At 34.6% G+C, this 25,854-nt stretch overlaps 1 protein-coding gene and 1 pseudogene across 1 annotated transcript; both read left to right on the plus strand.

Moving 5' to 3' along the window:
• Window positions 1-15,867: 15,867 nt before the first annotated feature.
• On the plus strand, window positions 15,868-17,147 carry LOC145037045 (caffeoyl-CoA O-methyltransferase-like). Its single transcript, XM_078985592.1, has 4 exons — window positions 15,868-16,125; window positions 16,214-16,358; window positions 16,450-16,581; window positions 16,705-17,147. The coding sequence occupies exons 1-4, from the start codon at window positions 15,941-15,943 to the stop codon at window positions 16,996-16,998; spliced, it is 756 nt and encodes a 251-aa protein (XP_078841718.1). The 5' UTR covers window positions 15,868-15,940; the 3' UTR covers window positions 16,999-17,147.
• Window positions 17,148-18,841: 1,694 nt separating this feature from the next.
• On the plus strand, window positions 18,842-24,521 carry LOC145035813 (centromere/kinetochore protein zw10 homolog; annotated as a pseudogene).
• The last annotated feature ends 1,333 nt before the right edge of the window (window positions 24,522-25,854 follow it).

The raw sequence follows: 25,854 nt of genomic DNA on the forward strand, positions 1-25,854 counted from the left end.
TGAGGTCGGGCTATCATCAGGTGAGAGTGCGGGATGAGGACGTCCAGAAGACAGCATTCAGGACGCGTTATGGGTATTATGAGTTTGTGGTGATGCCTTTTGGGCTCACTAATGCCCCGGCTGTGTTCATGGACCTCATGAACAGGGTATGTCGGCCGATGTTGGATCAGTCGATGATTGTTTTCATTGATGATATTCTGGTATATTCGAGATCTAGTGAGCAGCACGAGGAGCATTTGAGGGAGGTGCTTGGGGTTTTGAGAGCGGAGAAACTTTACGCAAAGTTCTCCAAGTGCGATTTCTGGTTACGGGAGGTCCAGTTTCTGGGACATCTCGTTAACCAGAAGGGGATATTGGTCGATCCGGCCAAGGTTGACGCAGTGATGAGGTGGGAGGTGCCGAGGTCACCTTCTGAGATACGGAGTTTCCTCGGGTTGGCAGGGTATTATCGGAGATTTATTAAGGATTTCTCCAAGATTGCGGTTCCACTCACCAGATTGACCCGGAAGGGTGTGGCATTTGCATGGGGTCCCGAGCAGCAGACCTCCTTTGAGACGCTTCGCCAAAGGTTGTGTGAAGCTCCAGTATTAGCCCTTCCGGAAGGTATGGAAGGTTTTGTGGTATTCTGTGATGCATCGATCCTAGGATTGGGGGCGGTATTGATGCAAAGGGGTCATGTGATAGCTTATGCATCGAGGCAGTTGAAGCCTCACGAGACGAGGTACCCCACACATGATTTGGAGTTGGGGGTAGTGGTGTTCGCCCTCAAGATTTGGCGGCACTACTTGTATGGGGTTCGTTGTACGATTTACACAGACCATAAGAGTTTGAAGTACTTGATGGATCAGCCTAACCTAAATATGCGGCAGAGGAGATGGTTAGACGTGGTCAAGGATTATGATTGTGAGATCTTGTACCACCCGGGCAAGGCTAATGTGGTAGCCGACGCGTTGAGTCGCAGGGTGGAGAGTACTCCCCTGTGAGATGTATGTTTGAGATTGACCGTGATAGCTCCAGTTCTGGACGCCATTCGTGGGGCTCAGGCCGAGGCCGTGCGTCCGGAGATGCAGAAGAGAGAGCGGGTTGTTGGGATGGTTTCTGAGTTTATATCGGATAGTCGAGGCCTTATGACTTATCAGGGCAGGATCTGGGTACCGTTTGTGGGCGGTACCCGTGCTACATTGATGGAGGAGGCTCATAGATCAAAATTTTCGATCCACCCCGGGGCCACGAAGATGTATTTGGATCTAAGGAAGGAGTATTGGTGGCCCTGTATGAAGAGGGATGTAGCATGGTTTGTCGAGAGGTGTTTGACCTGTCGAAGGGTAAAGGCCGAACACCAGAGACCGCATGGCAAGTTGCAGCCATTGGAGGTTCCCGAGTGGAAGTGGGAACAGATCACTATGGACTTTATCACCAAATTGCCGAGGACTGCCAGAGGAGTTGATGCAATTTGGGTGATTGTGGATAGATTGACAAAGAGCGCTCACTTTCTTGCCATCAGTGAGAGTTCTTCAGCAGAGAAGTTGGCAGAGGTTTACGTGAGGGAGGTTGTATCTCGGCATGGGGTGCCGATCTCGATTATTTCAGACCGCGATGTGCGTTTCACTTCCCATTTTTGGAAGAAATTTCATGAGGAGTTGGGTACTAAGTTGCATTTTAGTACCGCATACCACCCCCAGACCGACGGTCAGAGTGAGCGGACGATACAGACACTCGAGGACATGCTTCGAGCTTGTGTATTGGATTTTGGGGGTAGTTGGGACTCGTATTTGCCTCTAGCGGAGTTTTCCTACAATAACAGCTATCATTCGAGCATTGGTATGCCGCCCTTTGAGCTGTTATATGGTAGGAGGTGTCGGACTCCCATATGTTGGGGAGAGGTTGGGCAAAGGGTAATGGGCAGTACAGAGATCGTGAATCAGACGATAGAGCAGATACAGCTGGTCAGGCAGAGGTTAGTGACCGCTCAGAGCCGGCAGAAGAGTTACGCGGATAGGCGCCGGTCCGAATTGGAATTTCAGGTCGGCGACTTTGTTCTCCTGAAGGTCTCTCCTTGGAAAGGAGTGATCCGGTTCAGGAAGAGGGGCAAATTGGGACCCCGGTTTATTGGCCCATTTCGTGTGATCGCCAGGGTGGGCCGGGTAGCCTATCGGCTGGAGTTACCAGCAGAGTTGGGACAGATTCACAACACTTTTCATGTATCGCAGTTGAGGAAATGTATAGCCGATGAGTCGGCAGTGGTTCCACTTGAGGATATTCAGGTTGATGCGAGCCTGAATTATGCGGAGAGACCAGTGGCTATTAGGGATCGGAAGATCAAAGTTTTGAGGAACAAGGAGGTACCCCTGGTATTGGTTCAGTGGCAACATCGGAAGGGATCAGAGATGACCTGGGAGCCGGAGGATATGATGCGGGAGCAGCATCCGGAGCTGTTTTAGAGCGGGACTTCGAGGGCGAAGTCCAGTTCTAGTGGGGGAGAGTTGTAACATCCGGATTTTACCAGGTATAATGTAAGTTTAATTGTATTATTTTGTAAGAGGGACTCGGCGAGTCAGGGCTCAGACTCGCCGAGTAAGGACGCGGGATTGAGCGAAGGTGCGCGCTTGGACTCGGCGAGTCCAGGGTATGGACTCGGCGAGTCTGCGCTGTGTTATGGAACCCTAAATCCCCGGGTTTGTGGCCTATTTAAGGGGCCTTATGGCCGTCATTCGCGCTCATCCAACCCCCAGAGTGTGTCCCTAGAGTTCTTGAGCGTTTGGTGAAGGATTGAGAGCAAATCTTGACCTTGTGAGTGTTGTTTAGCAAGAAGAAGGAGGCTCTAGGCAAGAGGAGGCAAAGGAGGCTGCTATTTCGTGGATTTGGAGCTTGGATCATCACTTTAAAGGTAATATTTTCGAACCATTTTCTGTTTGGTGAAACTTGATGCAAGTTAGGGCTTAATATGATCATTTATGGGGTGATTTGGTGCCCTTTTGTTCCCTCTTTGAGTTGAGACCATGGATCTGGATCCATAGAGGTCCAGAGGGCCTCACTCATCAAGCTTTATGGGTGGAAATGGAGTCCTTGGCCTTGTGTTGAAGTAGTAGAGTCAAAAACATCATTTGTGATCATGTAGAGGTTATTTATGCATCAAGATTGTGACTTTACGTGCTAAATAAGCATGGGGGGACTGGATCTATGGATTAGTGGACTGGATCTGGCCTTTAGAGCGAGATTGAGTCAGTGCATGGCTCTGACTCGCCGAGTCCGAAGAACAGACTCGGCGAGTAGCTTGAATGCTGCACGACCACTCAGCGAGTGGCCTCGCCGAGCTGGGATGAGTGAACTCAGTGGGTCAAGGGGGAGTCAGGATGGACAGGTGGACCGAGTCAAACCGGACTCGCCGAGTCAAACCGGACTCGCCGAGTCGTTCTTGAGACTCGGCGAGTTGAGTCGTGGTGGCCCCACAACTCGTGCCAGGTGGAGCTCGTCGAGTTGGGAAGGGATGCTCGACGTGTCAAGAGAGGATTCCAGGGAAATTGGTGATTTCGCTCAGACTCGCCGAGTCGCTATAGTGCACTCGCCGAGTCCGGTCAAGTTGACCGTTGACCAGTGTTGACCTAGATTGTCCTGTTATGGTATGGTCAACCCTAGTTGGGAAAGTGTTAATTAGAGATATATTGTGCTATAGGGGGACTTCAGCTCGGCAGATCGAGTGTTTAGCGATTTCAGGGTTACGGTTTACCGAGATACACGAGGTGAGTCTTCTCACTATACTTTACCATTGAGTAGGTAACCAGAGTTATGTGATAGAGTAATTGTATGCTATGTATGTTATGTGTTGTACTGCATTACTTTATATGTTTGATGTTGTGCATGTTTACAGAGTTAGAACCGGAAGGTTCACAGAGTTAGAACCTGAGGGTTCGCAGAGTTTGGGTGCACGGACCCACAGAGTTATAGCCTCGAGTGGCTAATATGTGTTATATGTAGTATTTTGGGAAACTCACTAAGCTTTGTGCTTACAGTGTTGATGTTATTTGTTTCAGGTGCTAGTGACGACCGTGGGAAGGCGCCGGCTTGATCCGTACACACACGTTTGGAGCTTGACATTTTGATCTTGGGATTTTGTAATATCTTGTTGAACAATTAAAAGGGGTTGTTTCTATGAATATTGATGGAATTATGCTTTTATAAAAATCAAAAATTTTGTTTGAAAAATCAGTGTTACAAAAATGCATGCACATTGGGACCAAAGTATTAGACCAGAATGCCCTTGAGCCCACAATAAAAGACTGGATTGCCCCTTCCAGGGGTCTCAGCTTATGACTAGCTTGCTCCCAAACCCACATCATCAGACTATATTGCCCCTCCCGGGCTCTCAACTTATGACTGAATTGCTCCATGGGTTTGTTGGCTTATAGCACAAAGCAATACTGCCTCAAACCAACCATATAATGGTGACATATGCATAAAAAAACAAGAAATATAGGTAATCATAGCAGATATACAACTCTAACAGAACACCTCAGCATAACAACATCCTACATATAAGGACACATACTACAATACAAAGTATATTGAGAAAACACACCACATAGTATAGAAGATAACAACATTGATCAAAGATCCAATAATCGGTATTACAGGTCACCTATAGAACAAACATGGACAAAATCTTAAACTACAGCCCCAAACCCTCAATTTGACCTAAAGTCAAACTTGGTCAAAAAGTAGAAGGTTCAAAGTCAAATTCAACACTTAACACTTACTCAGTTGGTCACCACATCGTGACCACCCTTTGGTTACATCTTGGGAGCGTTATAAAATAATCATGAAGCTAACTATCATCACGCTGTGACAACCAACCCATCACGTCACGAGGTTTTCTCTAGAAAGCTTAATGCTTTAACCTCTTAATCCTTAAAGTCAAGCAACCAAACTTTCTAGAAGTCTTTCTCCATCTCATAGTACCATAAAAATCTTTTTTTTTTAGACATGCATGTCTAAAACAGAAGCTAAGTCATAATGAAGGGGAAAATGATGTCTAATTTTATGCATGGAACCCAAAGCTCACTAATTTTCCAGATATGGAATAAAGGGTTACAAAGGAATCTCAAAAACTCATAAAGTTTCCAACTTTATGAGATTATAATGCTCAAACTTCCACAAATGTTGAGAAAAATTGACCAAACTCTGCATCTAACATGATTGAGCTAAAAAGGTAGGAACTTGAGCATGTAGAAGAGTCGTAATGCAACTCAATATGATGAGAGAGTGGCTGGGTAGCTGAGATGATGCATCAAAATTCATTTTCTTCTTCTTCATGGATTAAAATCACTAAAAATAAGTTCACAATCAACAATGGTGGATTAGGGTTTTCTTGATGGTGAAGGGAGGTGATGGAGGTTAAGGATATACAAACCCTAGCCATCACTTACCTTAAATAGTGGCATAAATCCTAACATTAGGATTTTTCTCGCAAGGTTTGTCATGTAGTGACCAACATATTTTCACGTTGTTATATCCAATGAGATGTTTGTTCCTTCTCGGGCATCGTTACGTCATGACACACATATGCTCATATTGTGACCAAGGTTTTCATCATTTAAGATTTAATTGATAATTTAAAAGTGAGGCTTACCTGAAACTAGGTGTTATAGGAGGAATTAAAGATATCCTTATAGAAGAATCTCATAAGACCATGTACTACATTCATCCATGTAGCACCAAGATGTATATGGATCTAAAACCATAATACTGGTGGCCAACGATGAAGCCCGATCTCACTAAGTATATGGTTGAGTGTGTGACCTATGTAAGAGTTAATACTCATTATTAGAAACCATATAGGAATTTGAAGGCATTACTAGTACCTATGGTTAAGTGGGAGGAAATTAACAGGGATTTCGTAAACAAACTGGCCAGAACGACTGGAGGTCACGATATGATTTCAATAACTGTGGACCGATTAATAAAGAGTGCACTTTCAGAGTTACGAATTGATGAGAACAAGAGGTTGATAGAAGTACCTAAAGCAATTGTTTGTCGTAAGATAAATAAGTGAAGACGTAAGATAGTTGAATGAGTGCTTCTACGATGAAACATATGTCGGGGCCAAACCTCACCAAAAGAAGGAAGGTGACATGAGGAGTCGCTATCCACATATTTTTGTTAATGCATGATTCCGGGACAAAATCATCCTATGGGGGAGATAATTGTAATGCCTGCATTTCTCACTAGGCATTAGTTATAAACGATGTATTTACATCGGTCAACATTTGTAACCTTTTATGAATAAATGAAAGAGAATTATTTGAAAATATGTTTTAATATATTATGGACATGGAAATTGGTTGAATATTGTGTATATATAATATTTTGTGTAACAAAATATTTTAAAAAGTTAAAAAATAGAGCTAAAATAAACATTAACAATAAAATATTTATAGGATAAATAGCATTGATGAAAGTTGAATTAGGCGTGCTGACGATCCCAGGAATATAAGGAATGTTTAAGACATACTTCGAATGAAGGAGTTATGACTCGTCGAAATTTCACATTCAACACTATATGGAAAAGTGTGTCGTAAAAGTGAATTGGTAGTTTAAATGAAAGTCGTAGTGATCGTAAAAAGTGAAAGTGTAAATATAAAGAATACCGAAATCTGAATTCCTATGAGGACATTATGATTTTTCATAGTTCTAGCATAATAGTGTGGACACCAAAATCAAAATTAAGATCAATTGATTGTTAGCCAAAACAATGTATAAAGAGTTGAAGACCTCGTGAATAGGAATCCGTCGATATAAAAACAATCGACAAGGAAGGAATTATACCACAAATAATCTTAATCCTTGTTGACGACTTCAATCTCTCAGTTGGAATTCAATATCTAACCTTATAATTCCATTTTGAAACATGAATTTATCATCCTTTATCTCCCTTTATTAAATGATGAGCTAGTACTCTATAGGTTTTTTATGTGTTAAACTATAAATGTTTTCAAAGACATTATACGGGTATTTTAATAATTAAAATAAGATAAAATTTGATTAACTCCTTTTTTTTATATTTTTTATGTAAAAAGTTCATGTTAATGAAAAGGAAAAAATTGGGATAAAATGGTGTTGAATTGATGATTTGAAGAAAAACAGGAAAATGTTTATGAAATTTTAAATTCGTTGATGGACCCTCTATAGTATTTGTGCCATATCATTCGATTCGTAACTATAATTGACAAACTTAAATATGTTTTGAATAATATGAAACATTTCCTACAACTCATTTCTGAGCACCTTTTTGCTAATTTTGCTTATCTAGTCTAAAATTAGCCTTGAAGACAAACGAATAAAGCTGGAGAAGACTCTGAAGGTATATTCTGAAATTTAATCTTGTTGACAAATGTTTGTCACGCCGAAAAATAAGTCAGTCACAAAAAACTGTATATAGAACCAAAAATTCATCCAACATATGAGGGTGATCAATCAGGAAATTTCCAAAAATCCTAGAGGGGCTGAAAACATCCAAGGAGGCCATTTTTAGAGTCTAAAATGTTATATCTGCTGATAGGCTAATAGAGTTGCAGAAAACTAAAGATCAATATAAGAAATCGTTAAGTTATCAATATGTTTACTTTTCTATCTATTATTAATTAACCTTTTGATTTCTATATTTTCTTTTCAAAACTTGGTATTAAACCCTTTTTGCTTATTTGTTATTTGTGAAACCATAGTTTGTTTGATTAATTGATATTTGGTATTGAGAGTTATTGAATTCTTTTATATGTGAGGAGTTAAAGGGACATACATATTGATATTGATTTTTTATGCTTATGTACCTCAGTTCATGATTTAGGATTAGGTTTAGATTATATATCGTGAATCACATTATTTATTAACTTGTCCAAGTTGCAAAATTGAGTCAAGAGCATAGGTAGTGATGACTAGTGGAAAGTTATATCCCTAGATTAAACATAATAAAATTGATTTAACATTCATAATTGATCTAATAACTTGGATAATTTAAGAAGTTTCCACTAACCCTGAGACCGATCATACATATTGTAATGCCCACATTTCTCGTTGAACATTAGTTATAAAACATATATTTACGTTGGTCAACAATTGTAACCTTTTATGCATAAATGAAAGAGTGTCATTTGAATATAAGTTCTCATATATTATGTACATGGAAATGTAATGAATATTATGAGTATATAATATTTGTGGAAAAACATATTTTACAAACTTAATAAATAGATAAAAATAAAATATTAAATAGGATAAACAACCTTGATGAAAGTTGAAGTATTCGTGATGACAATCTTAGGGATATAAGGAAGCTTAAATTTGACTTCATATGAAGAAATTGTGATTCTTCGAAGTTACGCCTTCAGACCTATATGTAAAATTGTGTCGTAAAAACTGAATCGAAGATATGTTGCTTATCATCCTAAGTAATCTAAATGAATAACGCAATTATCGTAAAAGCGAAAGCTTATATAAAAAAATGTCAAAATCTGACTTTGCATAAGGAAGTTAAGATTTTGCAAGTTATCAAAGCAAACAACATGGACACATAAATCGAAATTAATTTCGATTATTTTTACCCAAAACAATGTAAACTAGAATTGAAGATCTCATGAACAATAATTAATCGATCTAAATGATAATGAGAGGTTGTGACTGTCATAGTACTAGTTAACTGGTGAACTAGTCATCTAACATAGTATAGATGACGACCAAAGACTGTTGTACATAGTCCAGTGGAACACTGAAAGGCTCACAACCTATAAGTGTTAATGAACTATGTGTTCATTCGATGTACTCTATCCTCCCCACATGGTTGCCTTAATTAATTATATTGCAATGGAATTGCCGAAGCATTATCGTCTACTCGTTTCTTACAATGATCATTAGGATAGATCCCTTGAGATCATTATTTTAGGATCAAAAAGCAAGAATAATGGGATTGGGTACTTGGGTTAATTCTTTGATGTGAAATATATAATTAAAAGATTGAATTATTATGGGATGAAAATCTTATGTGCTTACCAGGCTCCCAAGCCTGAGCCACTCAGTTTCTTTATATCACAGGTAGCGTTACAAAAAGCACGAGGATGACGAGTTTAAATTTAATTAGATATTTAAGGATTTCTTAGGCCATAGTATAAAATTAGGGATGTCACACCTATTGAGTCTTTCATAATACAAAAATAATTTATTGGATCTAGGAGAGCTATCATTGCTGGTACACAACTTAGAATTGTAGTATTAACCAAATGAGCATAGAGTTAATAAATTTAAGAATCGATAGATAACATACATATGGCATTTAATGGATATTAAGTAATTAATGTAGTATGAATTGAATAAAATATCAGTAGCATCATATTATGTTATCTATGAACTTAGCCATGGTTATAATTGTTATTTGCGTATTTGTTTTCTAGTTTATTTGAGTGATATTTATTCCCCTTTATTATGCTTTGTTTTGAGATTTATTAAAAAGAAGATACTAATATGCTAGTGTACTTTTGTTCCCTATGTGTTCGACACCTTTACTTACATAAGTTATGTTATCATTAATCAAGTCCACTTCTGGTCTAGATAGTTAGTTTGGTTTATGATGAATTATAAATGTAAAAGTATATTTTATTTTCAAGTTTATATCTTTTATGTCGTGAAGCTTTTGGCACCATTAGTAAATGGAATGATTTTCAAGTATACTTTGTAGACTATTAATCACACATCATGGCTAGAATTTGATGCAAAAATATTTGATTCTTCATTAAATCAACATCTATTTATTACTTAAAAGAAACCTTTGAGGTAAGAAGTCTCCATGGAAAAATCTTATCTCCTTCTAAAACCATTCTAAGAGAAATAAGTGTGATGATACATCTTTATTCGACTGAAGTTCCATGCTTTTGCCAAAACCAAATCATTTAGTATATTTGTTTCATTTAACTTATGACTTTTTCATAATTAGTCCTTCTACACATTGGCAGAGCTTCAATCTTTCATTTGGGGGCTGAAAATATAATTTGTTTAAAAATTAGTGAACAAGGGAGCCATAGTAAAAATTTTAGGTTGCGTTTGGTTGTGAAAAACTGTTTTCATTTCCTAGGAAAATGTTTTCAGAAAGTAGAGTTGAATTTTCATTTTCAATTTTTAATGAAAACACATTTGGTTGGAATCAGTAGAGTTTTCATTTTCCATCTTAGAACTTTGGAAAACTATAAAACTCACTTTTCTAACCTACATACAATTTGGAAAACTGAAAATTTTCATTTTCTTAGAAAACTTTGGAAAACTAAACAAACCAAACGTGTTTTCAAAATTTCTATTTTTCTTGGAAAATTTTCCACAACCAAACGCACCCTTATATTTTTGGGCCTAATATGTATAAAACTAAAGTATAGAAAGTATTTCTGCCAAAAAATATGGAGGGGGGGGGGCACAGTCCCCCTCACTCCATATAAGATCCGCCACCTACTTCCACATCCAAAAAATAAAATTTAATGGTCCAAAAGTCAATTAAGTGACTGAACTCACTCTTGGTCAAATGTACTTTGACTATTTTGATACTTTTAATCTTTACATTTTAAATGTTAGAATTTCAATCTTTAAACTTTTAACATTCAATTAAAATATTATTATGATTCATCTTTTCATAACTCATATTATTCTATATATGTGTGGGGGGGGGGAGGGGGGGGGGTTGGTAACGTAAAGTATTTGTAAAAGATTTTTAAAAATTAGTAAATGATTGATAAAATATTTTGAAAAGATTGTAAGAAATTATGTATAAACTTTTGAAAAGTATAAAAAAGAGTTTTACAAAGTTTTTGAAAGTATTTTTATGTCTAAACACATGTAGCTCACAAAGATGTTTTCATCTTATATATTTTGTTAGATATCATGTATCTTTGGGTGAAGATGCAAGATATACTACTCGTACATTGAGTTCTAGAAGTGATTTGAAGTAAGATGAGGTGGATCTTTTTTAGACTTGTATTTTGTCTTATGTAAATCTCGAATAGTTTATTATGATCTTGTTGCTATGAAATTGGTAACACCCACATGCATTTATGATTAAACAATTGTATGGGATCTTTTTTTATAAAACATGACCATATGTCATGACATTTATAAACGATAACTTAAAAATGACTTATAAAAATTGGATGTTACATGTTGGTACACCTCTAGTTCCTATGATACACGTTAGTCTAGTTGTTGCTTTTTTTAAAAAGCTATATGCCGAAATGATATTGATCCCAGACTCTCTTGAATGGTTAATTCTTATTTGACAGTCATTTCAATATTAACTGGATTGGTGAAGGATCTAGATATTAGTCTTTGTATTCCCTAGATATTGATATATTGTAGTGGTATAGGTTGTGATTTGTTTGGCGTGCCTACTCGCCATTTGGACGTTTTTAGTTGTTCGGGTAACTGTTGAGATGAGTTTTCTCACTATATTACTTATGACATAGTTTCAATTAGGGATGTGCAAAAAACCATATAAATCGCACCAAATCGCACCGCATAATGCGGTTTAAAATAATGCGGTGCGGTTTGCGGTTTATAGTTACTAAACCGCGGTTCAAACCACACCACATCGTGTGTATATATATATATATATATATATATATATATATATATATATATATATATAGAGAGAGAGAGAGAGAGAAAGAGAGAGAGAGAGAGAGAGAGAGAGATAGCTAGGTTCAAATATGGATTAACAAATATTATGTGTATGTACGGATTAATATGAGCAAAGTATTATTTAATTTTAATAAATAATTAATTAAATCATCCACCCTTTACTTTAGGCAAATTACTTTATTTAATACCCTATTGCCTATTCCATCATCAACACCCACAAAATCGTATCCTTTCCCCTTCTACACTTCTACCCATCTCAATCTCTTACCAGCGATCAATCCTAACTCACCCACGTTCGAAGATGGCAAGATCGTTGGATGGAACGACTTCAAAATCGAAATCAGAATCGGGAACCAACCCTCCAGGGCTTGTTCAATCAACGTGCGTTCAATGTACAGTTACAATAAAATCTGATTAACCTTGTGTAATCGTTCATATCAACTTCATTATCTTCACACACTATCGATGCCCTTAATACAGAGAGAATGAACAAATTTTCTTCCACCTGCTCGAATTTTCATCACCAAAACCCTATGGTATGATATCCCTCACTGTATCTCTCTTTCTTTCTCACAAATACACGTTCTCATCGATTCCAATACACAATTGATTCCCCCATTTAGTTTTTGATTTGAAATTCAAATGGGTTTCCATAAATGTTGTTCATTTTTTCATTATCAATCTCATATGCAATCGTTAATAACATTTAATTCATATGGGGAATTCTTATTATTGGAAATTGGTAAATGGTAAGGTTCATTTTAGTATGCCTTACAAGTGTTTCATGTAACGACAAAGAATAATTTTCAACCAAATTTGGTGTTTTTTAGATCATGTATGTGTTCTTAACCTACTTTTTACTCAAATTTGTTACTAGAAATGGTGATAAAGATACAAATGCATCTTACATGTAATTTTTTTTTCGGTTCCTATTTTGATGTGCATCTTACAGGGGTTGCCAGATTCCATGGGATTTGGTGAAATTGGACTTGAATTCTATTCCAATTTGTCGTTGGTTAAAAATGAGTTCGGTTTATGTGAAATGGGTTTGGATTCCATCAGATTCTTAGCCATCATTCCACATACCCTCAAATCACTAAGTGTGTAGATGGTTTCTTTGGCTATTTTTAATTTTATTTACAATGCAATATGTTTTTGGTTTAATTTGATTTATGTTTTTAATGGAAAATGATAATTTTCCTATATTCTATACAAATGCAAATAAGTGAAATAGTAGGAAATGTAATGAATTTTAATTTCCTTTCTTTTTTTGAATGCTAATGAACCTTCGCCACATATTCCCCAAAATCAAAACAATTTTATTTTGTGTTTATTTTCTATTCTTAATTAAGTTAATTGGAATTTGTGTTTACAATGTAATTTTGTATATATTAATGTTCATCTCGTGTATTACAAAACCTGCATAAATTTTTTGTTAGTTTTATTTTTTCTTTATTGTAGAATTGTTAATCAAACATCTGTTGTGACTAATTATACGCACGAGGAATATGATGGAATATTTAACATTTTTGAAGACGTACTTGATGGATTCAAGGATGTTGATAATGAAGCAAGAAGTTCATGCAACCAAAGAACAAGGTAATGTTTAGTTTCATATATGTGATGAAATTGTAAATATTTGAAAGTTGATTATATTTGTTTCTAGTTTAGGTTTTGAAGAGGTTGTCATTGGTATGGAACAGAAAGAAAACGGAATGAAAGTGTATTCTAGCCAAATACGTTCTGTCAGAATATTTAGAATATTTACCACAAAATTTGAAGTGATTCTTAGAAATAATATTATTTAAGAATGAATTAGTGTTTTTGTTAGATTTTGATGTTTTTTAATCATTCTTAGTTTCAGTCTTTAAGAATGATTTATTATAAAGCTTGTATTCTTATAGAACATGACAAAAATTCAAAAAATAGTATTGTATTTTTATAGAATGTGACAGTAAAAATTGTTTTTTGTTTATTTTTTGACCTTAGATTCTTCAATAATATTAATAATAGATGATTATTCTTTAAGAATGTTGTTATTCTTCAACTCATGGTTCAAAATTTTGTTATTCTAAAAAATTGCATTCGATCGGAATATGTATTATATTAGAATATGTATTTTAAACTCTTGGTCCACATTCATCCCTATATTCACACATCATTTACAATTCACATTATAACCTAGTCTTATATATATATATATATATATATATATATATATATATATATATATATATATATATATATATCAAAGTTTCGGATCACCAAATACTTCATACTGTCCAATAACTTTATTCTATATCACAGTGGTTAAATATGGTAATTAAATACTTAAAAGACTATGATATCAAATTTTCATATGTCATAACAACTTAGCAAAACATTATGTAGGTTTTTTGTTTGCAATATCTATGCCTTTTAAATGGTATGCAATATAATTAATAAGTTTTGAAAGTGTTTAAATGTAATTAATAACAACCAAAGTTATAAATTAAAAGAACTTATCAAACCGCATAAACCGCCCAAACTGCTAACATGAAACCGCACCGCATAATGCAGTTTAAAGCTTTTGTGGTGCGGTTTGCGGTTTCCAAAAAACTCAAATTGCATGTGCGGTGCGGTTTGCAGTTTCAACTCTAAACCGTACCAAACCGCACCGCGAACACCCTAGTTTCAATGATATGATTGTATGCTCAGCTAGACTCGTAGGTTATTGCTTGTCTGCTTGCATGATATCTTGGTTGAAATAGACATGTTGACTGAAATAGGTCTATTGGTTGAAGCATACATGTTGGTTAAAATTGACATCTTGTCATTAATAGGCATGCCGATTAAAATAGACATGTTGGTTGAAATAGACTTATTACTGTTACGTTTGTTTTTTCTACTATATGTGGGTAATTCATTAAGCTCAATGTTTACAATTGTGGACTAACTGTTTTTCATGTACTTCGTTGGGTCGTGGAAAAGGGCAAGACTTGATTTTACACGCGCATTAACATCATGTGTTGAGATTTCCGCATGTTTTATTTTATAATCTGATTTGAATACTTGGGTTTTGATTATCAAACAATGGGTTTCTTTATGAATGAATTAATGTTTGAATGAAATATTATCTTTTAAATATGAAAAAAAAAAAAAAAAAAAATTGTTTGAAAATTGAGACGTTATGACAATCTCTTCACCACACTGGGGTCTTCAATTGGCAGGGCCGGATGTTGTGGTGATCCCATTAGGGCCGACATGCCAAATTAGCACCCCACAAGTTGCGAAACATATATACAACATAACCTTATTACCGAATATTATCGTGTCTAGTAGTCATGACTAAAAAAAAAAAAAAAAAAAAAACCTTCATTATAAAGGTTGTATACTTTTTACTCACCTTGTGTATATTTTGTTTGAGTTACATAGTATATTCAATGTTCGAAATTTTAGGGGTTTTTAATGGCAATAGAAATTCCCCCCTCCCCGCTCCAATTACCTTTGCCTAACTCCCCACTTACTAGGGACGCACCGGTAATTTTCATTTCATTATCTCAAACTCACAAGTTTAAATGTTGATTTTGCGATGGACGTAATGTGTAAGATTTCTATTAGGACATGACTATTTTATTATTTTTTTATTCATCTTGACAATTTTCTGTAAAAAATAATAAAAATTATAGGGAAAATTTATAATTTATTTTCTAGAAAGACATGAAACATGCAAAGATACGAAAGCCTTATGGCAAACGTGTTAAACCCAAAGAATATATTATTTAAACACAATAAAAATCGCTGTAATAAAAATAAAAATTGCATAGACACATTTCCTAAAAATTATTTGGAATCATTTATAATTTATTTTCTATATAAAAACCTAACTTAACACCCTAAAAAATATTAAAAACTACTATTCATAAACGAGTTAGTGTTTATTATACATTGCTAAAAATGGAATAATCCAAGATTGCAACATAAATTACACATTTTTTTAACACGTATTAATAAATACACATGTGTAAATCCAAGTAAACAACTGATTGATTAATAAATTAAATATAGCAAAGAAGGAATAAATGAATACTTCAAACAAAGAAAAAGAAAAGCTGTTTCACCAACTATTTGCCCACCATTGGAAAGGAAAGTCCCTCCCACTTCACCCACCACCAACCCAACTCGTCTCTACCCCCTCCACAATCTCCCCCTATAAATACTCCTAATAACTTCTCCTTTCATTTCAGGTTCATCCCTTCATCTTCAAAACAATCTTCTTCTCCCACACAACATCAATCACATGGCGGCCGTAAACAGTGGTGGCAGCGAAGAAGTTATCAGTCAACCGGCGAAACACCAAGAAGTTGGCCACAAGAGTCTCCTACAAAGTGATGCTCTTTACCAATATATTCTTGAAACCTCCGTCTACCCAAGAGAGCCTGCACCCATGAAAGAGCTCCGTGAGGTCACTGCTAAACATCCATGGTAAGTTTTTGGAGACAAAGATTTCTTTTCAAGACCTAATTTCGAGAGTTAGAGTTTCTTTAACAATTTTTTTTGTAATATGAAACAGGAACCTTATGACAACTTCTGCTGACGAAGGCCAGTTTTTGAACCTTCTTCTGAAGCTCATCAACGCGAAGAACACCATGGAGATTGGTGTGTACACTGGTTATTCTCTTTTGTCAACGGCTCTTGCTCTCCCTGATGATGGAAAGGTAGCAAGATGGTGATTTTTATAAGATGGATATTACTTTACGTTTAATTATGAGATATGCTAATATCTTTTTCATTTTTTTTTTAATTCAGATATTGGCTTTAGATATTAATCGTGAAAATTATGAAATTGGTCTTCCAATCATTGAGAAGGCCGGTGTTGCTCACAAGATTGACTTCAGAGAAGGTCCAGCGCTTCCTGTCCTAGACCTAATGATCGAAGATGTAAGTATATAAAAGGATGTTGACAGTGAAAGATTTTGACGTTTTTTCAATTTCAAACTCTTTGAGAGAAAAAGGTGTATGATTTACTTTTTGTTTATGAAATCTTGGTTTTTATATACGCAGGAAAAATTCCATGGAAGTTTTGATTTTATATTTGTGGATGCTGATAAAGACAACTATCTAAATTACCATAAGAGATTAATTGACCTTGTCAAGATTGGTGGCGTAATTGGGTATGACAACACCCTTTGGAATGGATCATTGGTGGCACCACCAGATGCACCACTTAGGAAGTATGTTAGATATTACAGAGACTTTGTGTTGGAGCTTAACAAGGCGTTGGCTGTTGACCCAAGAGTTGAGATTTGTCAGCTTCCAGTTGGAGATGGAATTACACTATGTCGTCGTATCAGCTGAAGTTAAAGACAAAGGTGGTCATAATTAGGTCACCGATGAAAGCTGGTGGTTGTTGTTTATGTTTATGTTTCAAATTTCGTAAATTATTTCTATGGATTTTATGGGATTAATATATTAACGGTTTATTCCGTAGCTTTTTTTTTTTTTCATTGCTAATGTTTTATTTTTATTTTTTTCAAAAGAAATCAATAGTGCTGTAATGCTAAATCACGATATATATATATATATATATATATATATATATATATATATATATATATATATATATATATATATATATATATATATATATATATATATATATATATATATATATATATATATATATATATATATATATATAGAGAGAGAGAGAGAGAGAGAGAGTGTGCAATGATCATTAAAGAACCTATAAAACCAGGGAACTAAAAATGACACATTAGATCAAAACATTGATGGTCTAAATCAAAACATGAGATATTAGTAATTAGGGTAAATTACACAAATCGTTCCTCGTGCAGGTGCCAAAAAGCGTTTTTAATCCCTATTTTAAAAAATTAACTCGGACCGTCCCTTATTACTTTAAAACTTACACACTTCATCCCTCGAGACATAAAAAGACAATTTTACCCTTATTTATTCCTTTTTTGATTTATTTTTTATTTACTAATAATTTATTGATTTGTTTATTATGAAAATAATTATTTGTTTCCTTTTATCAAATATATTAAATAAAGATCCTTAAACCCTAAGCACGCCGTCCTCTTCCACCATTTCTTCTTCAGTCATCCCCACCTTCACCAGTATCATCGCCGGCTTCGACGACTTCACGACATCTCCGCCTCTTCGGCCACTCCAGCGATGCTATCAAATCATTACCCACCACAACTCAACCCATCATCCGCCTTCCATTTCCCCTTTTTCCTTCTGTCCTCATCGAACCAGGTACAAGTCCATCACGCAAGATCGAATAAGAGGGACATTGAGATCGGAGAAGCAGGTCGAATCGAACCCAAATCGTCTCCAGTGACAGTCCTCCTCTCTCCGATAACACAATGATGTAAACCCAAGATGATGCAATGACGACAGCGTGCCGGTGACGATGGCGACTCACAGTTGGCGATAGTGGTTCACCGATCGAACGAAGTGCAGACTTACAACCCCCTCTTGCCATCTCCCTCTGTAATGAATCAGATTTGCAGGTTCAGTGAATCAGGTTTGCTTTCAATTTAAGAACCCTAAATCGTTTGCTTTCAATCATTCTTGTATCAAATCAGATTTTCCATCTCCTTGACTCTTACTTCCTAATTTACCCTGATTATTTTTCCTGTTTTGCAAGTGGGTTTTCCGATGGAGGATGGTGGTGGTGTTAACAGTAAATGTGCTTGGTTCGATGGTGGTTTGAGTATATGTTGTTGGTTTGGTGAATGAGGTGGTGGTTTGTAGTTATTTTTAGTGAAACATGTTAACAATAACGAAGGAGTGGGTTGGGTGAAGTGAGGGTAGCGGTGGTGCCACATTTTCCGGTGAGAAGCGGTGGTGGTGCTTTATTTTGTGGTGGTGACGTACATTACCAGTGGTGGTGGTGGTCAGTTCTTATTCTACAAAATAGAAAAATAACTAAAATAATTTTTAGTAATTAAAAATAATCAAGGCAAATAATTAAAATAATTTTAATAATTAAAAATGTTCAAAATAAATGAAAAAGAAAAGAAAAGGGCATTATAGTCTTTTTATGTATGAAAAGGGATGAAACGTGCAAATTTAAACTAACGAGGGATGTACCGTGCAACTTTTAACAATACGAGGGACGATCCGAGTTAAATTTTGAAAATAGGGACGAAATGTGCATTTTGGCACCTGAATGAGGGACGATTGGTGTAATTTACCCTACAATAAATTACAAGGGTACTTAAGGAATAAAAACTAAAGTACCTAATAATTAATCAAAATTAATTTTGAAAATACAACTAACATTCTCTCTCTCTCTCTCTCTCTCTCTCATTGTCCTTCTATCTCCCTCATATTCATCTTCATCCCGGATTTAGAGATGAAATCGTCGAATCTCACCTCTACATCACCTCCCAACCTCCACCGATGATGATGATAAGTGTGTTCCATTATCTCCCTCAATCGATCGAAGCCGTTTTTCAAAACCTTTCTTTATAAATGTTTCAGCCAATCTTCATTGAATCTCCAGCTAATCGATCTGAAAATCAAACAAATAGTCAATGAGATTAGGAGGAAACGTGTTGAATCGAAAGAGTAGAGTTAAGTGTTGTGGATAATGATTTGATGGAAGGAAATATCGTTGAGGCTATAGAGGCTCTTACAGAGTTGAAAGTGGCTTTACGAGTTCGAGATAATGTGGAGGATCTCAAGAAGAAAGAGAGCAGTTAGTATTGGTTTGTTAAGGAAGAAATGGATAGATTGCTTCGAAGAGGTAGAAATTATATTGTTTTTCTTGTGTAGAGCTAGAAAAAAGTTGAATCGTTAAATCCTGATGTTTATTTGACACAGATTGTTTCCTTGTTTCGCAACCTTTGATGTTAAATGATGACTATCTTTAGGTATTTGTGACATAATTGATTATTTGCCTTTCTTAAGTTCATGGTGTGTTAACTGGAATTGAGTTTAGTTTTGTAGATACAAAATGTGCTAGTAATGTTCATGGAGAATGCAGTGAGATTCGATAAGCAGTCCAATGCAATTAATGTCAAAAATAGAATGGCTATGAATGACAGTTAAGGGGTTGAGCTCTGTACTATTGTGAAAGTAATGCAAGTAAGTTTAAATCCTTTCAACTTCTCCTTTTAATTTGATTTGTTGGTGAACAAGCGTAAGATAAGTTCTTATAAGCATGTTGATTCTACTAAAACTCTAGGTTAATTAACCTCAAACAACAATAGAGAAAGAAATTTTTGAGTTCCTCTCTTTCTAATCATCATACGTAGTTCAAGTTGACCGGCTTTCTTCTTCTCTTTTCTTATGCTTGTAGTTGATTTTCTAGATTATGGGCTTGATAAAGTAGCAAACTTGATGACCAAGCATGTGATAGCACCTACAATGCGCTCTGGTTCTCATAGTTTTTCTATAGAAGAAAAAAGACTTAGATTCAGGATATATAGTTGAGGTAGTTTTAAGAATAACCCCACCTTTTGATTCTCAAGTATTTATAAAGTGGCATGGGATATTTCATTTCTTTATTTATCTTATGCATAATGCATCACATCTTTCCTTATGGTTAGGAGGAGATGTGATTTTTTGTGAACAAGTAAATAGTTAACACTAATAACAAAAGGTATTATTACATTAACTTATTATAGTATCTTAAACCTTTAGGCATGTAGATTGAGAACATTGATGCTGAAACTATCGATTTTGGGATTAATGTTGTGATTCAATTCATTTTCAACTTTATTTGCTTTCAAGATTCTTCTTCGATGCAATACTTTGGAAGATTGACCTGACCCCGAATGTCAGAATTGATTATTTCTAATTTCCTTTCCAAGGTTGGTTCCCTTTTACATAAATGTTATGACTTTTCATTAGAATAATCTAACTAATGCTTCATCAAACCTCACAAATGCTTTTCATATTTCTACTTAAACAACAAAACTATTTTGTTACATAGTTGATTTGCATTGTGTGATGCTAGATCATTCCCAATTATACTTCCAAACTTGATGACTTTCAAAAAACAAGACAACTCAATTCTAACTTTGAGGCATCACTTAAACAAGTTATGTTCATATCCCCCGGGAAAGATGAAAGGCTAACTAATTTTGCTGACAATGTTGAAGTTCATTATGCAATGAGGAAAAAGGTTGAGATTTTAACAGCAACCAGAGACCTCCTTCTATATTCAGATTTTAATCTTCCTAAAGTAAGTTACCTAAACTTCTTCCATACACCATTTTCTATTCTTCTTCAACTATATAAACATTGATTGAATGACAGTTCTTTCACATGACAATTTAAGGAAAAATACAGAGCTTAAAAATGGTGGAAACATAGACTTACTTTTTTCCTCTGAAAAATTTGTGATTTCTAAAGTAGCTTCTTGGCTAATGGAAGTTGTACATCAAATACTAAAGGTTAAATAAAATATTACTTGATATAAGATATAATATGACATCCCCATTTTCACGGCCAGAAAAAACCGATTTTGTTTATGCTTTATAAAAATCAGAGTATCTCTTTTAATAAGAACGTTGCGGAAATTGTTTCCAGAAAAACATGATAATTCATTATCAAAGCATTTCCAAAGAAATGTATTTTTATTCATTTTAAAATATTTGGGATGTCATCGTCAATACAGAAACATAAGCATAAACAGAACTTAAATCCATTTACACTAGTGATCTATATCTCCTTAATCTCGTAGTGTAATGTAACTTCACCTCGTCACCTGTGATACAAGTAAACTGAGTGGGTCAGGTAAGAAAACATGGTGAGTACATAGGGTTTTCAACCCACAATAATATAATTATTATGTTTAATCATCAAACAATTAACCTAATTACCCATCTCCATTATCTTCTTTATTCCTAAGTACCATCACTAAGGATTTATCCTAAGGATCGTCTCCTACATCATATTTACCTCTCATCTCCTTACATCGCATTTCCTTATATGTTTGTTCCTAAGGACTCTCCCTAAGGATCATCTCCTACATCACATAGGCAGTATTGACTCAGGGATTACTCCCTCAATATGTGCCCAACAAGGGTTAGGGCATCATCGCATGAATACGTAGTTACAACATCGCTTGAACTCGTAATTCATAGTAAGGGGTTAGAGTATCATCGCATGAATACGTGGTTACAATATTGTATGAACTCGTAATTCATCACCTACAGGTTATGGGCCTGCTGGTGTTTCCACGGGGTTGTCTAAAATAGTTTGTGGTCGTCATCTATACTCTGGCAGATGACTACATCGCCACATTGTCAGTTAAGGTTATGGCATCTCCTGTCATCCTACATCACCTATTCATCATCATCTATTTACCTAATTATCATCACCTTTCTATCATCACATATCTCATCATTTTATTTCATCACACACCAACTATTTCATCTACCCATGTTTCATCCATAACATATTTGTAGATATAAAATAAATATATCATTTAAATCTTTTAAAACATTTATAAAATCGTTCATCCAGCATAGACAGCAAGTATACAGATAATATGCACACATAGCACGTAGTTTATGTAAAATACTTCATATCTATGTGTAAGATGAAAAATACCATGCACTCACCTGAAAAGGTGGTGATTCCGAACTCAAACAACGCTTCACTTCTTAAAAATAATTTCCTTCGACAAAACCTAGTATTATTACCACTACATTTTAGTTTATTATTCGCCGAGACTAATTAATAGTCTACCTATTATTACTATTATATAATTGTTAAACAATACTTATATAACCCATAATAATAGCCCAAGTACTTATTATAAGTTCCTAATAACATTACTATAATTAAATAAAAGCTATATTAAAAATAGTGTAGGTGTAGCTCACTTACAGCGGGTTTTATAGAAAAATCGGGCTTTCCTTGGAGCAGCGTTCCCGAGCCGAAAAGTTCTTCTTCTTGGAGCCGTCGAGCACTCTGGGGCTTCCACCTCGTGTTTGGGAGGTTCCCTAGGCTTTTCGGAGGGTTTCGGGGCTAGAGAGAGGTTTTAGAGAGAGAGAGAGAGAGAGAGAGTAAATAGAAGAAAGAATGGTAAAGGTGTGAAGAAAATGAGGGTGGGAGAGGTTCTACTTATAGGGCGAAATATGGTTGAACTTGGTGCCACATGTCACCATCTGGTGACAAGACTTGGGGAGAAAGCAATGACCAAGATTATGCTAAGTCACCCATTTTCGCACAACACACTTCCGACTTCTAAAATCCGTAACTTTAACATATGAGCTCCGTTTTTATGTTCTTTATATCCACACGTAGGTAAAAATAAGATCTACAACTTTCATTTTGACTCCGTCGGCTAATTCTCGACCGATCTTAAATTTAACAATACGAGAAGATTAGATTATTAAATGATCGTGAAAAATCCGTAACTCCTTCATACATACTCCATTTGCGTCTGTCTTTTTACCATTGAGTTCCTATTAATGAGATCTTCAACTCTCATTTAGGTCGCGTAAGCCAAAAACCGCTCGAACTAAAATTCGAGTTTCGGGTCGTGCACTGCTAAGCCAAATCTCAGAAAAATCATAACTTCCTCATACGAAGTTAGATTTAGGGCGTTCTTTTTATGAATGCTCTTAGGTTAACATATTCAATGACTTTCATTTAGATCACTAAGGCTAAAAGTCACTCTATCATAAATTCACTATTTACGTCTCCCCGGTGCCGTGCCGGTTCCGTCGTGAAACTTCGACGGGTCATAACTTCTTCATTATAACTCAAATTCCGACGCTCTTTATATGTACGCAACCCTTGAGACATGTTATACATCTTGGTTAAGATTATTTATTCTAAATAATCTTTTCTCAAAAAGTCGTTTTCGAACCCTATTATCTCTAAATTGACTAACCCGGATCTATGAGCGTTACATATAATATATACAAAAAGTTACTTTTCTCTAAAAGTACAGAGTTGTATTATATGCAGGATGTTTGCTTGTCATCTACAACAATGACTTTAGACTTCTACCATGCTGCTAGGGATGGTGTATGTATTTATGAAGTTGTTATTCTAGTCAAGGTTTGTAATTATTTTGAAGAAAATGAAAATGTGTAGTTAAGATATAATTGTGGGCTTATAATATTTCATTTTGTGTTATGAAGTTAGAAAGACAGCTGGAAGGAATTAACCAAGTTGTTGTTCTTATTCATAATGATTGTCTATATCTATCACAAGAGATTCTTGGCCTTGTATTAGAGGTATTATGATTATATGAAGTTTATCTTTATATAATTATATATTTATATTATGTTTTCTTCAACTATCAAATTAATCTCATTTAGTTTTGCAATTTTACATAATAAGAATGACTAAATAGCTTCTTCCATTCTTTCAACCCATCCAAACATGTTAATGGAATGTAATGATCCATTCAATTCCCTTATTTCATTCTATTTCTCTTTGGTTTCATTCCATCATACTAAACAAACTCTTATACTTAGGCCTATTTTTCATAATTTATATATACTTTCATTTTCTTATTTCAGTATAAGTTAGATTTCCCAACTTCCATGAAAGGAGTTATGTTTATTGATTTTGGTGTAAGATACAAGATTATGGCAGAAGAGATATTATAAAGACAGATACAACTTGTTAAACATAATTTAATTGAGGTAAATTGATTTTTATCTTTCAGAATTCAAATTCCCATCTTATTTTTTTTTCTCTTAAATAATAAAATTTGTTTTTTTGTTTTTTTTCAGACGATAAATAGGGTTGCTAGATTTCAAAATACCTGTGAACCAAATCGATGTGAATCTGCAAAATTTTGTATTGATTAGGTAGCTTTTATACAGGAGAAAGTTCACATAATATGGCAAAATTCAGAAGTGATTCACATATGAATTACAGGTGATTCACATGTAAATCAAATGTATTTCACATGTAATCACAAGTGAATCACATATGAGTTACATGTGATTCAAATGTAATTTACATATAAATCACATGTACTTCACAAGTAAATCACAAGTGATTCACATATGAATTACATGTAATTCACTTGTAAATCACATATGAATTACATGTAATTTACATGTAATTCGCATGTAAACCACAAATGAATCACATATGAATTACATTTGATTCACGTGTAATTTACATATGAGTCACATGTACCTAACAAGTAAATCTCATATTAATTACATGTGATTCGAACATAAATCACAAGTAAATCACATATGAGTTAGGTCTATATGCACACGTGTATTTTTGTGAGTTTTCTTGCACTAATCAACTTTTTTTTTTCTTGTAGATATAGAAGAATTTATGGAAAATATTGAAGATGTTAAAAGTGATAAATTCACGAAAATATGGAAAATTTGACACGAAGACATGAAAACGCTTTTCAAATTTGTAGTATTTTTTTATATATTTTATTTTGTATCGAATAAAATACTTGTATTATTATGTTTATAGATTATTAAATAAAAATAGATTTTTTATATGATTACCTACGATTACCATAATATACGAAAGATGCATATATGTACTTGTTAACTTTTTTGGTTAAAAAAAATTATAGTTTTTTATAGATATTCCATTTTTTTAATTTATTGATTTTTTCAAAATTTACTGTTTTTAAAAAAAAAATTGCAGTTGTTTTGAAAAAAAAATCAATTTTTTTTAAAAATTAAAGTTTTCCAAAAAAAAAATTAAAAATTTGCATTTTAAAAAAAATGGAAAATCTTTATTTAAAAAAAATATATGAAAATTTGATTTATAATGTTCATTTCAAGAACTTTTTATTAATATTTTCAATAACACAAAAAATTAAACATTAAATGAGATTGTTAAGATGACGACAAACCCTTAATGAGTTTACTTTGATCTAACACTCCACCTTTAGTTCTCGAGTTCTCGGAAAAGTATAAATTCTCAACGAATCTCACCTATATATATATATATATATATATATATATATATATATATATATATATATATATATATATATATATATATATAGGTTCATAAATAAACAATAAGTATTGTGTGAATGTGTGGCTAATTGTGGACCAATCATTTGGTCAGGGTACACCGGTAACTTTAGAAATAATTAATTATGACAATATAATTAATTCCTTAACAATTTTACTATCATCTCATCGTATTTATCAATCCCTTTCATTTTAACCCTACTTCCCCCCACCTGGAACCTCACTGACTCCTTCGTTATGT

Source organism: Lactuca saligna, chromosome 3 (assembly GCF_052625555.1).
Source record: "Lactuca saligna cultivar CGN05327 chromosome 3, ASM5262555v1, whole genome shotgun sequence".
NCBI lineage: Eukaryota > Viridiplantae > Streptophyta > Magnoliopsida > Asterales > Asteraceae > Lactuca > Lactuca saligna.

Bases quoted from the DNA above. Each gene is read 5' to 3' on its own strand.
- LOC145037045 (XM_078985592.1), top strand. From the start codon at position 15,941: ATGGCGGCCGTAAACAGTGGTGGCAGCGAAGAAGTTATCAGTCAACCG. The intron at 16,126-16,213 runs GTAAGTTTTTGG...AATATGAAACAG, and splicing joins GTCACTGCTAAACATCCATG to GAACCTTATGACAACTTCTG. The intron at 16,582-16,704 runs GTAAGTATATAA...TTATATACGCAG, and splicing joins TAGACCTAATGATCGAAGAT to GAAAAATTCCATGGAAGTTT.